We start from the raw sequence: 16776 nt of genomic DNA, 5'->3' as shown, positions 1-16776 counted from the left end.
TAAGGCTACCATCTTCTTTCTTAACCTTAACATCTTCCAAGAGAAGTCTAAGGGTCTTGAACTTGGACAAAAAATCTTCAATGAAAGAAAAAATATTGGGGTCCAACATAAGAAACTCATTTTCAAGTTGATGGGCTCTAATTTCGTTTTTAATTCCAAAAAACTAATTAAGCTCTTTCGTTGCTTCATCGGGGGTATCAATTTCTACAATATGGAATATAAGGTATGGAGAAATAGAAATCCCTATCAGCCCACATGCTTGACCTTGCTTATTTTCCCATTTGGCTTGCTTATCTTCATCTTGAGGTTTAAACACTTGGCCTGAGGCTATTCTATAGAAATTTAGAAGGTAAGTTCCTTAGATAGAATCTAAAGGGTACCACTCACAAACAGATCATAGATCAGTACACCAGTATTCTTGATGTGGTTAAAACCCTCAAACAGGGAGACAATCCATGACCTGAGCCAACGTGACTACTTAGGGCAATTTATTAATGCAATAGAAAGAAAATTTACATAAGCCTCTCTCATGAACGATCACCTAAGGAATGACCCTCCATGCTCTCTAAATAGAGATCATGGACCATTCAAGTGTTAAGCCACATATTAAGCGTCAATAATACCAAGGAGATAATGAATTGTCGGATCACTTCATGTTTAGAACATATTGTGACCATCAGATTATAAGTTACAAAAAGTACATACTAAAGAAACACACTTTACCTAACTATACACTAGACCAAGTTGTACTTAAGTAATTTTCTATATGTTAGAATATTCTAACATCCCCTTTTAAGAACAACTTGGGATAGGATTGAAAGATATTCAAATATGACACAATAGGATAAGGAAGGAGACATTAGAGAATATATATTCTATAAATACCTTTACTTCTAAGTAAATCTACCATGTGGGATAGCCATTGGAAGTAGTTGGTGATGTCAAATAACTAGGCATGGAATTTCCATTTTAAAAGAAATTGAAGTTGTATATTTTTAAACTAAGTATTCCAATGGAAAGATCTTGAAAAATTAGGCTGATTCAAAAAAACAACATTGAAAAGAGCTTCTGATGAAGAAGTTATGACTTTTTGACAAAAACTTGTTGAAGATGCCGACGGATCATGTGAATGTTGGGAACTGAATGATAATGTTATATTTAAAAAAAAAAAACCGTCTTTCCAAACTTAATCTAATTAGCTCACTTTTAAAAAATAAATTACTTTATGTGACCCACTTTTATAAATAAGTTAGAGTAACTTTTACAATGGTACTTTATGAACTATCCACTAAATTGTAACTTAAATAAAAGATAAAGTGATTTTAGAATTATAAGTGACTTGCTTTTTATAATGGGTGAGAACACTTTTACCTAAAGTAACTTTAAAACATAACTTACATGTGCTTTTTGAAAATGTAACTCAACAAAAAGAAAGACTTGAACCCAAGGTCTCTATTCTCATAAAGTACATTTAGACCAAATGAGCTAGTTTAAAAGGTTAGCAATTTTGGAAATGAGGAAGGAGATTTTTTGTTCTTTTTTGTTTTTTGTTTTTGGTCGCCGAAGCTTTGGAGTGTGTGCTTACTTGAAAATCCCCTTTTTTCCTACAGAAAAAAGAACCATACAAACCAAACGAACAAGTAAAAGTAATCCAAGATCCAAGTCTTACAACTAGCAATTAGATTTGGCTAGAAACTAAATATTTTCTTCAATGTTTCTAATTTCCTGAGATCACACTAGGGCACAATGGGAAAGAGCATACGCATGAGAAAAAACATTTCTTTCTATTTCGGGTTTGCCTAGATCGCACAGAGTTGTGGGACAAAGAGCATACACAAAAATAAAAGGTATAGATCTGGTAATAAAAAAATTATAGAGGACTATAAACTGAAATAAATAGAGAGATAAATAACTATAACTGCAAATAAAGATTATATACCTCAAGATCTTAAAAATGACGTAGCTAGGGCTACCAAAAACCTTTTCGCATGAAAGAAAAGGGGTTCCTCATTGGAACAGGTTCTCCGAACACAATAGAGCAGTCATCTAGGCTCGAAAGAGGTTAGAAACAGTAGATCTGGGAAACGACAGTTGAATGTAGTTGTACTCGCTTCAGATTTTGATCACCAATGGATGCAACCCTCAAATAGCTTTGATACCACGTAGGAATTTACAGGGTAGGTTCCTTATATAGAACACAAAAGGACACTACTCACAAACAGATCACAGATTAGTACACAAGTATCCTTCACATTGTTAGAACCCTCAAAGAGGGAAACAATCCATCGTCTGAGCCAACATGACTGCTTCAGGAAATTTATTAATGTAAAAGAAATAAAATTTACATAATATTCTCTCATGAATGATCACCTAACAAATGACCCACCATGCTCTTTAAATAGATATCATGGACCAATTGGGTGTTAAGCCACAAATCAAGTGTTGGTAATATCGAGGAGAGAAGGAACCGTCAGATCACTACATGTCTAGAATATATCATGACTGTTAGATTGTAATTTACAAAAAGTACATACGAAAGAAACAAACTTTAGATTGTAATTTACAAAAAGTACATACGAAAGAAACAAACTTTACCTAATTGTACACTAGACCAATTTGTACTTAAGTATTTCCTATGTGTCAGAATATCCTAAGAAGAGTTAGAAAAGTTTATCAGTTAGTTTGGGACAAATAACATTAGGACTGAAATAAGGCATGAAATTTCTTGTCCAATCAAGTTTTTACAAATTAATTTTTTAGATTAAAATAAAAAATATGTTATTTATTTCTAAAATTTAACAGTAGATTTTGTATAAGTCAAATCTAAACTAATAACAATCAAACTACAAACTAATTGCTAGAGTCCTGCTTGGGAAATGATGGAAAACAACCAGTAAAATCATTTGAAAAAACCTTTACAATATTTAGATAAGTATCATCTATTTCTAAATCAAAATCACTACAAAATGGTCAAGACTATTAAGAAAAATACAAAAGTCAAAACATGTAAAAAAAGTATGAATAGCAACATTTGAATTAAGAAAAATACAAAAGTCAAAACATGTAAAAAAAGTATGAATAGCAACATTTGAATGTTTACTACCTGTGTTAAATTTTTATAATTACGTTTTATCTTTATATTTTATATAATTATACTCCTATATAGGTTAAAATGTTTATCACTTTTATATTTAACCCTTACTCAAAGACTCATATAACTAATTAGAATAGACTTATCATAACTAATTAGACTAGATAGTGTATAGCGAAACAAAATATTTGTAATAACTACTTCTGCATTTAAACTGTAAACCCTTATAAACTAAAAGAAACCTAAAAACCATCAAAATTCAAATAAAACATTTTCTACCTGTATAATACAACACCATAATTTTACTATATCTCTTTTATGTTTTATAATTTAATAAGACTTATTACTTTTATAAGTAAATGAAAATTGAAGAATGAAGATAAAAGAAATATATTGTATGCTATCAAAAATATGCACAAGTTTTATATTATTTTTAACTTGAAAAATCTATAAAAGGATGAAAAATTATTATCATAAAATTAGTTGGCTTGTTATTTATCATGTTAATAATGTTATGTTTTTTCCTTTTAAATTATGGTGAATTGGTAATTTGTTGTAGTAATTTGAGTTAAATTTATGATTAAACTTAGTAGTTTCATCCCAAGGGTATATCTAATAATCCCTAAGCTAAGTATATAAAAAATTTACAACTCTACTAAAGTGGGAGAGACTACTCCTTAAACCTTATCAAATAAGACCAAAAATATACCCCATAAAAAATTTGTTATACTACAACAATTTTTAATAATCAAATTATTTTATAGAAATAGATTTCTAATTCCACAAATAAAAAAATCTTATAAACTAATTTAATGTACAGTTTAACTGCAACTTTCAAATTAAACTAATTTAGTCTCCACCTCAACTATAAATTAAATGTATTAATAATTTGTTGTTAAATTTATTAATAATTTATTGTTAAAAATGAAATCAAGTTAATATTAAAAAATTCGCAATAAAACCGATAATATACCCATTGAATTTCATATAGAGAAAATTGACCAATTGATCATTGACACATTCACACGGAACAAAATAAGTATGAACATCAAAATAGGTTCCCCATTTTCTTGTAACAAAATATGAAAGATGAGGGGACCATTAAATATTATGAAAAATGAAGTCCCGTAATATGGAAACATCCAAAATGAAATCACGTAAGCATTGAAATTTGGTAATCGAGATATCACAACCTACCATACACACCAGCATTTTCTTGTGATAATTGTCGGTTGTCTCATTAATTATAATTGTGGAATATTGCTTATTTAAGCTTAATAGACCGGCATTTTCTTGCAATAATTGTTGGCTGTTTCGCTCATTGTAAAAATATAATTTTTTTTTTTTGCGCTCAATGTAAAAATATAATTTTTTTCCCAAGATGAACTCGCATTGCAATAATTGTTAGTGGTTTCGTTGATTATAATTAAGAACTATTCCTTATTCAAGTGTAGACTTAACCTCTTATTTTTATAAATATATATGAGCTGTTTTTAGTGTCATTTTTTAGATATTTTATTGAAATTTGGCTGAAAATTTTCGGATAAAATTTTGATTTTTGTTATTTAAATTGGTTTTTTCACTGTATATATTAATTTAGCACCCTAAAAAATCTCTAGGGAACTTCTATTGTGTAGGGTTACTCATGAAGCTTGTGATTTCAGATTTTTTGAGAAATTATATGAGAAAACCCACCAAAAAAACTTACAAAAAATCACACTAAAAAAACCTCTCATATATATATATATATATAAGATTTTTCAATGTAAATAATAATTATTATTATTATTTACATGAAAATTTTATAATAACGTTTTTTTCTTTCGCATGCAGAAATTATATTTATAACTATATTTTAATTAAAAAAATTAATTAACTAAATTTTGATATGATAAAAATATTCTCAAATTATTATAGAAATATTTATCATAAATTATAAACCATAAAACCTAATTAATACCAAAATAAATTAAATAAATGAAAAATAGGTGAAAGTTGTTAACCATCTCTTCACTTACTCTATTAAGTTAAATAAAATTGTGGTTAGAAATAATAAGATGGAGGAATGCTAGTTTGTTTGACATCTATTAGGGTTTCCTTAGTCTTTACAAACACTTTGTTGCGTAGATTTTGAACCCACCCTACAATGAATCAATGATTGTTCTGGCCTCTTGTGGTGCTATTGGGTTGACATGTAGCTCTTGTTTGTTGTTTGATTTCCCTCCCTATGTTCTCTCTATGCGATGGTGACAAATCTGAGGGTTTGCCAAGGTTTTTGGAGCATCATTTGTGCTTGTTCAAGAAATCTGCTTAGAATCTAGGATTTTAATCTCTATGGGGCCTTTGTTTTTCTTAATTGAGGAATATTTCCAATGTGGACTCGTAGAGATCTGCTTGTGTGGCTAAAATTGATTTGGTATTTTCCAAAAGGTTGATGGCATTCACAAAAAAAAATTAAGATCTTCTTAGGAAACTCAAAGCAATTCCATTTTAAAGGAGAAAGGTCAAATCGATAAGTTCACTGAGATTTGGCGTGGCCCATCCTTTGTTTCTGAATGGACATCTAGAAATTAGGGGGAAATAATTCCAAATTCATTGTTATACTATGGAAAAGGTTTCTATATGTATATTTTTTTAAATCCAGAAGATAGGGACCAAATCATCATACTTGGCCCTTCCATTATGGGCATTAAGGGTATGTTTCTATCTCATTACACTCTTGAATTCAATATGAAAATGGGAATTTCTTTAGCCTCGGTTTGGGTGAGGCTTCCAAAACTTGCCATTTTTTTATGGAGTGAAGATACTTTCAAAGCATTTGGAGATCATTTAGGTAAATATATCTCATGCAAAGGCAAAAGAAATATTATCCACTTGTGTAAGAATATGTGTGGAGATTGAATGTTATAATGGACTCCCTGAGGCTATTCAAAAAGAAATGGAGGGATGGATTCATATGCCATGAGTATGAGAACTTTACAAAATATCATTTATTTTCTAATGTTCCTATAACATCTTTAAATCCTGCCCCAACTACAAAGAAATTTGATGAGTAAGGGTTTCACCAGATCTCTAAGAATGTAAAGAATTAGGCACTAAGAGGGTGGTCTCCTGTCACCAAGCCTCAGCCTTCTTTGAAGCTTAAATGTAGCAAACTTCCCCCTTCATATAACAAATTTGGTGCTCTAGATTTGCTTGAGGATAAGGAAGAAGTTTAGGGTTCCAATTTTTCAATTCCGGTGCGTTCATAGATCTCTCCAAAAAAAGATGCAAGTCCAGCTAAGGTATACCCAATTTCAAAAGTGGGTGCAACTTCAAGGCATTCAGAGAGCTCAAATACTCTTAAAATAGATGTAAATATTGCCAATTTTCATTAATTATCTACCCAAATAAAAGATTCACTAATAAAAAAATCATTAGCAAAAAAAAAAAAAGTAGAGAATAGTGCTTCAGTCTCCTCAGACTCTTCCTTTTGCAAATATTCTTACGAGGATTTCACATTGGTCCCCTCCTCAAACAAGAAGCAAAAAAGTCAGTAATGAGAAAATCCTTAAAAATGATAAAATTGACAATTTCCTTAAGGAAAGATCCATAATAATATAACCTTATTTATGCATTTTTTTTTTCTGTTGGTGAGAATACCTTTAATTTTTTTTTTAATAAGATTAAAGTTGGATCCCCACTTCTTTTATTTTGAAAAATGAAGAAAACAAGAAAACAAAGGCCTTTAAATAAAAGTATAATGGTTGTAATCCAAACATAAATTTTGAAACACATTTTTTTTTCCCAAAAAAAATAATAAGACAATTTTAGAACTTATGCCTTAAATAATCTATAAACTTAATAATGTTTTAACTAACGATAAAACGTTTCTTACAACATAAGGCAGTATCACTTTATTAAAAACAAAAAACAAACACGAAGTGTAAGTTACTCAAGCACGTTATAGATGGAAAAAGCTACAAATATGGAAGGTTATTAACGGCCATTTAAAAAAAATTAAAAGAGTTTATTCTTACCCTCTTATTAGTTAGAAAGAGGGGTTTTTTAATCCTAGGACAAAAGGGATTGCAATCCTTCATTTAGAAGGGGTTATAAATAAAAATTTCCAAATTATGAGATTATAAATATTGCTTCTATCTTTAAAAGTAATTATAAAGAAATCTTTCAAATTATAATATTGTAACTATTGCTTCTATCTTTATTAAAGATAAAAATGGCAATACGAGCTTTGGCGATCCCGTGCCCTGCTGCTCCCCTGAACTGACCCTTCTGCGTGCCTGCGCCTGGCAGCGCTGCTGCTAGGCTGCACCCTCTCTCTCCTGACTCCCTCCACGCCCGGGGCCTCCTGCCCTCTCACTTCTCTGGGCCTCCTGCCCTCCCCCCCTCCTCGGGGCTTCTGCTGGAGCGCCGTCTGCGCAGTAATCATGCCTGCAATGGATCCTCCCTCTCAGGATCAGGAAGATATGGAAAAGTCCTTTGCTTCGCTCATGCCAGAGAATCCTTCCGGAAAAATCCGTCCTACAACATCAAGGTTCATCAAAAAACTAGATGAAATCCCGGAAGTTTCGCTCCCTCCCGCCCTACCGAGGAGAGCTGCTGTTGCACTAGCAGAACGTGGCCTGGTAGGTCAGTTTACGGGATTATGGCCTTCTCCTCGCACTGTCCAACGCTGGGTGGAGAGGAACTGGAACTCGATGGTCCAAGGAAGGATAGCAATAAGGTTCTGTGGGAGAGGGTTTTTCACCTTCCTCTTTGAATCAATGGAAGACCGAAATCTCATCTTCAGAAACAGCCCCTACTTTATGGATACCAGAGGCCTTTATCTTAACAGATGGACCCCTGATTTTGACCCTGAGATGGATGTTCCCAACACTGTCCTTGTTTGGGTTCGCCTTCCCCATCTGCCGCTTCACTGCTGGGGAGATGAATCAGTGAAAGCCATAGGGAACGCCGTGGGGAAATATATTGACAGATCGGAACCAAAGGAGAACATGCATGCCTGTGCACGGATATGTGTAGAAGTTGATCTGGGAAAAGGGCTGCCGGAAGCAATCAAACTTAAAGTCGACCAGTGGACGCACATACAGCAAGTGGACTACGAGCAGCTGCCTTTCAAGTGCAAGGTATGTCACGAATATGGGCATTTTGCCAATAGATGTAGTAAATCTAAATCAAATGTTTCCGATATCAATGTTGAAGCTCCGGAAGAAGCATGGGAAATAGTCAAAAAGAAAAAATCAAACCCTCCTCAAGGAACAACACCAAAGGCCCCCTCTGAAACCCCCACCCCTCCCTCCCAACCCTCTGGATCTGGCCCTTCCTTCCCTTCCTCCTCCAACCCTTTCGAAACTCTGTCTGCAGAAGAACCCCCATCCCCTCCCCCTTCCCCGAGAGGTCCCAAGGTAACCCCTACCTCTCCTCCCCCGACCTCCCCTCCCCCAACTGTAGAAAGAATTCTAACTAGGAACAAGTCGAAGGAAAATAACACCTCCACTGACCCTCCCAGAAAAGTCGGAAGGAAATCTAACAAAGAGATAAGGGATGAAAACGCTGCAAAAGAAATGACCACAGGGACCCAACAGCCAATCGATTCTTATCTAGATAAGACCAAAGGAAGTGGAGAGAAGATGAAGGAGAAAAGCGGGGCCTCCAATAAACAAAGTAAATGATGATACTGGTCTCTTGGAACTGTAGGGGGATGGGCTCCTCCCTAAAAGCAAACGCAGTTCCAGACCTCCTCAAATCAGAACATCCAGACATTCTCCTACTCCAGGAGACCAAAATCACTGATCAGGAATTTCAAGATGGCATGAAAAGAAGCAGAATTTATGAAGGAATAGCATCAAGCGCAGCCGGGGCCTCAGGAGGCATAGGGACAATTTGGGACAAAAATAAATGGAAACTTAAAGATCACAGGCAGAACAGATGGTGGATAAGATCAGATATGCAAAATATAGCCACGACAGAAGAGTACACAATATATAATGTATATGCACCCCCCCACTTCAGAGAAAAAGCCTCTTGCTGGGAGTCAATCACCTCAGATCTAATGACTGCTCAAGGAAGGAACATCTTCCTGGGAGGCGATTTGAATTTAATAAGGAATGCTGAAGAGAAGATGGGAGGGAACTTCTTTGCAGACTCCTCAAGAGATGCACTAGAAGAAATCATTCAAGTCCACAATCTGGTGGACATACCACCGCAAAATGGGCGTTTCACATGGTCAAATAAGAGAACAGGCAAGAATAACATAAAAGAGAGGCTGGACCGTATCTTGGCACAAGAGAGAATAGTGGCCAATTTCCCAAGTATTCAAAGCTCAATTATTCAAGGCTATATATCAGACCATAAACCAGTGGCTTTGAAACTGGACAAAGGGAAGAATATGGGACCGCTCCCTTTTAAGTATAACAGAGCCTGGGACAGCAGTGATGATTTCAGAACCTTGATAAAAGAACACTGGGCAATAGAAATCTCGGGCTCCCCTCATTACATCTGGGAAACCAAGCTCAAGCTCCTCCGGATCGCCATCAAGCAATGGGCAAGGAACCATGCAAAAGAGGAAGGGAAAAAAAAAATCGATCTCCAAACAAAACTGGCACAGTGGAATCAAGAAAAGGAAAGAAGCCAAGACACAGAAGAGGATCAAGTTAAAGAAAACGAACTGTATAAGGAGCTGTACAAACAGAACAGAAGAGAGGAAGAAGAGCAAAGGCAAAAGTCACGATGCCTTTGGCTCAAATCAGGAGACAAAAATACCACTTTTTTCCACAACAGCCTCAAACTAAGGCGAGCAGGGAACAACATTGAAAGAATAATAGTGGAGGGAAGAGATCTAAGAGAACAAGTGGAAATTAGGGAAGCAGCGACCCGACATTTCCAAGCTCTCCTAACAGCAGATCCTCACTACATGGAAAATCCGGATTTCCTCAACATAATGGAGAATAAGATCTCAGAAGCCCAAAATGCCGAGTTGGACAAGGAGATCACGACGGAGGAGATAGAATGGTCAATTCACAGCATGGCCTCGGACAAGGCTCCGGGCCCTGATGGTTTCACAGTGGCCTTTTACAGAACTCACTGGGATATTATCAAGAAGGACTACATCAGAATGGCAAAAAACTTCTTCACAAAATGCAAAATGGGCAGCAGCATAAAATCCTCCCATCTAGCCCTTATTCCTAAAGACCCCAATCCTCAAACATTTGATCGATTCCGCCCTATATCCCTGTGTAATGTCTCCTATAAAATCATCACTAAGATCTTAGCAAACAGGCTAAAAAAACTCCTCCCTTTCCTCATCTCCGAGAACCAAGGAGGCTTCGTCCCTAGGAGACAAATAACGGATAATGTCATCCTTATTCAGGAGGCAATTCACAGCAGCCTATCTAGAAAGGAAAGGGGCATGATCATCAAGCTCGATATGGCAAACGCCTTTGACCGGGTTAACCATTCATTCCTTCAGGCAGTTCTAAAGAAATTTGGCATCTCCGAGTTCTTCATCAGCAGGGTAATGGAATGTATTTCCTACAATTGGACAGCTCCTCTCATTAATGGCAGGCCCAGCAAAGCTTTCAAAAGTTCAAGAGGCTTGAGGCAAGGATGCCCGCTATCCCCCTTCCTCTACATCATCATGGCTGAAACTCTAAGCTTGCACCTGGAGAATATGCGCAAATCAAAGGAAATAACAGGGGTAGATATAGTTCGAGGAACCAAGGGGATTAATCACTCCCTTTTCGCCGATGACACACTGTTAATTGGAGGTGCCTCAAGCCTTATGGCCCGGAGGTTCAAGAAAACATTGGATCTATTCCTTCAAGCCTCTGGAGGTAGGCTAAACAACAACAAATGCATGATCTACACATGGAATGTCCCCAGACACATAATCCAGAGAATCTCTATAATCATGGAAATCCCTGCTCAAAGGAACTGGACTCATTTTATGTACTTGGGGCTACCCTTAGCCAAAGAATCAATCAAAACTGAGATTTGGGCCAAGCTAATTGAGAAATTGAGAGGGAAGCTACAGAGCTGGGGAGTGTATTGGCTTAACTTGGCGGGCAGAACAATTCTCATCAAGGCCATCCTTTCAGCTCTCCCAATCTATCAATTTGCCATTACTCTCGCCCCGGCCAGCATCCATAAGCACATGGAGTTGATAATTAGAAGCTTTTTGTGGCAGGGAGGAAAGCAAGATACAAAAAAGTTCAGCTTGGTAAAGTGGGACAAGGTCATTCTTCCCTTAGAGAAAGGAGGGCTCGGAATTAGAATACCAAGATTAGCAAACATGGCTATGGGCTACAAGTTAACCTGGAGAATTCTCAATGAGAGAGGAGCCTGGTGGACAGAAGTCATCAAGAAGAAATACCTGAACGGGGTCAACAGCAATATCCTCTCAGAAACCATCATCGACAGGCAGTGTACACCCATTTGGAAGCTTATCAAAAAAACTCTCCCCCAATGCAAATCCTGTATCTCAAGAGTTCCGGGCAATGGCAGAGATATCAGCATCTGGGAGGACAGAATAATGGGATCGGAGGCTAGGGAAGCGCTTCCTAAATTCAGGCCCCTGCAACGGTGGATGTCAGAGGCAAATCTCAAGACTCTTTATGACATCTCTCTTTGGGAACACAACTGTTGGATAGGTTGGAGGTCTATCACTTTCCCTAATGATCTTAAGAACCTCTGGGCTGATCTTAAGACTTCACTCATAGGCTCAGCTCCCACGCACAGAATGTCAGAAGACAAATTTGTATGGGATCCCAATGGTGGCAGCTACACGGTCAAAGAGGGCTATAAAACACTCCAAAATGCCTCAGCAATAAACAATTGGCCTCTTCACAAAGCAGCTTGGAGAACTGAATGCCTGCCAAAGGTAAAACTTTTCAATTGGACCCTTCTCCATGGTAAAATTCTCACCGCGGAAAATCTCAGGAAGAAGGGCATTCATGGCCCCTCAATCTGCTGCATGTGCAGGGCAGCGGAGGAAAGTAGTAACCATCTTTTTATAGAGTGCCCTTTCGCAAGATCTTGTTGGAAACTCATCACCAGTCCTCTAATCACAGGTGATCTCCCCAACCAGATTACTCTCCTTCAGAAAAATTGGGAAAAAAGCTTCCCCCAAAACAAAAAAGGTAAGACCCTAGCTACAAGGTCGTGGAATAGTATACCCCCAAATCTATGCTGGCAGATATGGATCGCCAGGAACAAGTGCATATTCAACAACAAGAAACCAAGCATCACTAGCACCTTGGCTAAAGCGATCGCACTCATTTCAGAGACCATTGAAGCAAATGGCATAACCCAGATAGACTCGGAATCGACAGATGCAAGAGTAAAAGAGTGGGTGAGTAAATTCAATTATGAAACAAGAACAAAAAAAAATGTAAACACAGGAAAAGGAAACTTGGATTGGAAGTTGAGAGGGACCAAGGAAGAAGTCAGAAATTGGATACAAAAACAAAGGAGACCCGCCCTCCAATTTGATGGGGCATCAAAAAATAATCCGGGCCAAGCTGGAGCTGGTGGAATCATCAGAGATCCTCAAGGAAAAACCATAGTGACATATGAATGGGGATTAGGCTCTATGTCAAATAATAAGGCAGAGGCTTATAGCCTCCTCTTGGGGACCTCTATCGCTAGAAAACTCGGCCTCCAAAACCTTCTTATTATGGGAGATTCTGCTATTATCATAGCGGCCATGACCTCAGGGAAAGATTTCAAGCAAATGGCCTTGAACAGCATCAAAAGCAGGATAATGGATAACATCAGGACATTAAGCGGAGTCACCTTCAAGCACGTGCTAAGAGGAAACAACACGGAGGCGGATGAACAAGCTAACAAAGCTACAAGTAGGCAGACAGGCCAGGTCAGAGAGAATGATGAAGTTTATGAAAAAGATATTCCCTAAGCAGACCTCCCCCATCCCCTCATACCAGAACATCAGTCACCTCAGGCACCAATTCCATCGTATCAGGCTCTTCCCCAAATCTCCCTTCCCTTCCCCAAATCTCCTTGACTGTACAAAATGGTACCAAAGAAGACAAAACCGCCCTCATGACCCAGTGCACATCATCATGCTTTATCTCATCATGAATTACCCTCTGTCCAGCGCAGTCATTTTCTGGCTGCGTGATCGAGCCCATCCCCTTCGCACGCCCCTTGACAGCAGCAGAATCACTTCAGAGGATCTCAATCCTCCCAAGATCAGATCCTCCCAGCACTGGATTAAGCTTCTGAGGAGCTTCTCTCCTTCTATATATTGCAGTTCGGACCTCAGGGACTCCACAGTTCGCAGCTCCGCAAGACATCTTCTTTGCGCTCTCACCAAGCGATGGCATCATTCTGAAGCTCTCAGCTCTCATTGGGATCCAGAGCTCCGCTCCTTGCTCTTGGTAACTGCTGGTATATGTTCTGTTGTTTTAATTATTGCTGACATTTTGTTTCTTGACCACTGCAGAGCTCCCCGTATTCCATTGCTGCCCATTCACCTCAATCCCCAGCGCTCTACGGTCCTCACATATTTGATCCACCTGCTCTGTAATACCGCCTCCCTTTCCGCTATCTCCCTCCTCCCCGATCTCCACCGGTTTTCTCATACTACAGACTCTCTCATCCGGTCCAGCAACATGGCGAATCAACAAGACCAGTCGAACGCTCAGGAGCCAGCAACCAATCCAATAGACAGGATCTTCAACAAGGAGTGCACTATGTGCAAAACACATACAATCATGATTAACAGATTTGTCAAGCACTTTAATGATCTAAAAGACGATTATGAAGCTGATAGCAGATCGAAGAGAAAGAAGTTGGAGAAGCAAAAGGAAGAAATAGAAAATCTGAAAGGAAGGTGCAGCCATCTAGAGGAAGCCATTGAGTAGATCGGAGCCCTTTCCCAGCGCTATCAAGCTGAAGCCTCAACTAAAGCCAGCGCCAAGAAAGATCCCATCCCCGATGTTTCGGTCACCCAGAAACTTCCCTAGAATCTATGGACTGTAAATTCTGTTGGTTAGGTGGTGCTTTCGTTCGGCAATATAGCCGTTTTCTTTTTACTTTCAGTTATCATAGAGGTAGCAATGAGGAAAATGGGTCTGCGCACCCGGTTTTGATCCTCTTCACCCAAACTCTTAATATCTATGTACTAGAACTATGCTTCTGATTTTTTATAATACAAAAGTAACCGATTCTGTTAAAAAAAAAAAATACAGATAAAAATGGTTATAAAAATAATTCTGCAAATTATAAAACAATAATAGATGGTAGGTTCTTTTATGGATTAATGGTAAGTTTAATATTAAAGATAGATATTAGCTCATGGCTCGAATACAATGAGAAGAGCGTAAGGGGCAAATTGTTTTCGAGATTATCACTTAGTTTGGATCACAAAGTTTGAATTAAAAATTATTGAAGCAATGAGGATAATTTTTTTTATCGACCTTAGAACAAAATTTGCCAAGATCCCTAGAAAGAATCCTCTAAGAGGATAATAGATATTGAGGTCCCTTTTGGATTAAGTATTATAATAATAAGAAATATGAAAAGGCCATTCTAATGTTTAGCAATTTTTTTGTTAATAAGAATTTTATTATTATTAGTATAATAAAATTAAAACTTCAAACATTTAGATAGTGTAATACCTTTATAGTTAGAGTTGTAATGAGAGATATTATGATATAGATAGGAAAATCAATTCTGCGAACTCTTCCCATTAGGTAACTTGGTGGTTTAAAATACTATTAGTTCAATTGTATGATAAATACATTTATTTAAAGAGTGGTGTTACCAAAAGAGGAAACCAAGACCCCCATAGCCTTTGATCCAACATATTAACATAAACTAGGAAAATAGAGAATGATGCCTAGGATAGATTAGGAAGATAGAGCATTAATCCTAAGGAGGAGCAGAGGAACTCATGGAATAATGAGAGAGGCCAATCGGTTTGTCTCAAGTTCTATATCCTAATTAGTAAAAGCATGGGCGGCCATCAATATTGTGGCCAATAGATCTCAGTGTTCCAAAATATTTGGTATGAAGAGTGTGGATCATTATGGAGAGAACATCACCACCTCCACCCTCAATTCCTCAACCACATGTGTACCAAATTATGTTTTTTCCTTTGCCTTGATAAGCTTTAATTTCTTCTTTACCAATGGAGGAGTTTCTCTCTTAAAGAGATCTACATCCTATATTTTGATGGATCTAAAATGAGTGTAATGAGTGGGAGGGTGACCACATTGGATGGATTCTATTACCATTAAAACCATTGAATACTAATATTGTAGAGCATGGCGTGCAAGTGAATGAAACTATCGAAGTGGTGAAGGAATGATATGTTCTAGACCTAAGACAACATAAGGCAGGGAAAATTCAGAGCCATTATCTTTTCATATGTTAACTAAATAAATCATTGACTACATTGTTTCCTTCACATTACTTTCCAAGGACTATAATCGATAACTCCATAATTAAGAAACTAGCTTAGGAGATGTTAATACCATAATTAGCTAGATTCATGTTTGCATGAGGATGGTTGGGCAGAGGATGGAATGTGTCCTTCACAAGAGATGAACCCACACAATCTCCTACACTTTGTCCAATCACATTGTCAGGCACTTGATCCATGAAATTTTTAGAAATAATGATAGCTCATCATAGGAAACTAATTGGAACATAGGGGTTTATAAATCTTTCTATTTTTCAATTACCATTTTTTTATTTTATATTCACAAATTAGATAGATGTACAAAAGAAGTATGTTGTTTAGGAAATAATGTATTCCTTTATATAGATCATATTTTACTGTTAGCAATAACCCCTCTCATATAAATAATGAACTTAAATTATTTAAAAAGTTATACTAAATCTTTTTACAGTATATACCTGATGGGAAAAATATTTTAATTGAGAATATGCCATGAATCGAGGAACTTATTTACAAAACCAACCTTGAATGCCAGAAAATTTAGATGGCTATTCTTTCTAGCTGACTGTGATTTTGAAATTAATGATATAAAAGGTAAGGATAATAAGGTGGTTGATGCAATTAATAGAAGAGTGCCTACAATGCATGTTACCAGCATAAATATATGCAAATGTGATTTAAAAACCAAAGTTTTAGATTATGTAAATTTCAATAAATAATACATGAAGATAAAACAAGAGTTATAGAAATGTAATTTGTAGCCAAGGTACATGAATATTTAGCTGAAATGATATGGAATAATCATGTACAAAGGTATAATTTATGTTCCAAACTCTCACGGACTAAAAAGTATAATGTTGAATGAGATGAACATTGTGTCTTATGTTGGAAACCTAGGTTAGAAAAAGACAATTTCAATAGCCAAGAAATAATGGTTATGGCCGCATATGGAAAATGAGATGGTTGATTATATGTGCAAATGTTTGGAGTGCCAAAATATTAATGATAATGATATATATCCAACAGAATTTCTATAGCCAATACCCATCTAGAGTGGGAATAGGAAATTCTCTTTATTGATTTTATTAGAAATATTCCCAAACCTATGAGGCAACATGATTCCAACATGATGATGGTGGATAAGTTCACTAAGACTGCCCATTTTATTCCATTAAATCCAATACAAAAGGAAGAAAATATTGTTGTAATTTATATAAAGTAAATTTCCAAGATAGATGGTGTACCTAAGGAAATTATTTGT

At 36.6% G+C, this 16776-nt stretch overlaps 1 protein-coding gene across 1 annotated transcript; it reads left to right on the top strand.

Moving 5' to 3' along the window:
• Positions 1–7518: 7518 nt before the first annotated feature.
• Positions 7519–8255, top strand: LOC149264097 (uncharacterized). The gene is made up of 2 exons (XM_089395159.1): positions 7519–8157; positions 8250–8255. The coding sequence occupies exons 1-2, from the start codon at positions 7519–7521 to the stop codon at positions 8253–8255; spliced, it is 645 nt and encodes a 214-aa protein (XP_089251285.1).
• The last annotated feature ends 8521 nt before the right edge of the window (positions 8256–16776 follow it).

Source organism: Pinus tabuliformis, chromosome 6 (genome assembly GCF_031772625.1).
Source record: "Pinus tabuliformis cultivar Carrire ecotype Pingquan chromosome 6, CPIR1, whole genome shotgun sequence".
NCBI classification, from domain to species: domain Eukaryota; kingdom Viridiplantae; phylum Streptophyta; class Pinopsida; order Pinales; family Pinaceae; genus Pinus; species Pinus tabuliformis.
Note: the sequence above shows the minus strand (reverse complement) of the source record. Positions and strands in the feature narration are given on the sequence as shown.

Bases quoted from the DNA above. Each gene is read 5' to 3' on its own strand.
- LOC149264097 (XM_089395159.1), top strand. From the start codon at position 7,519: ATGCCTGCAATGGATCCTCCCTCTCAGGATCAGGAAGATATGGAAAAG.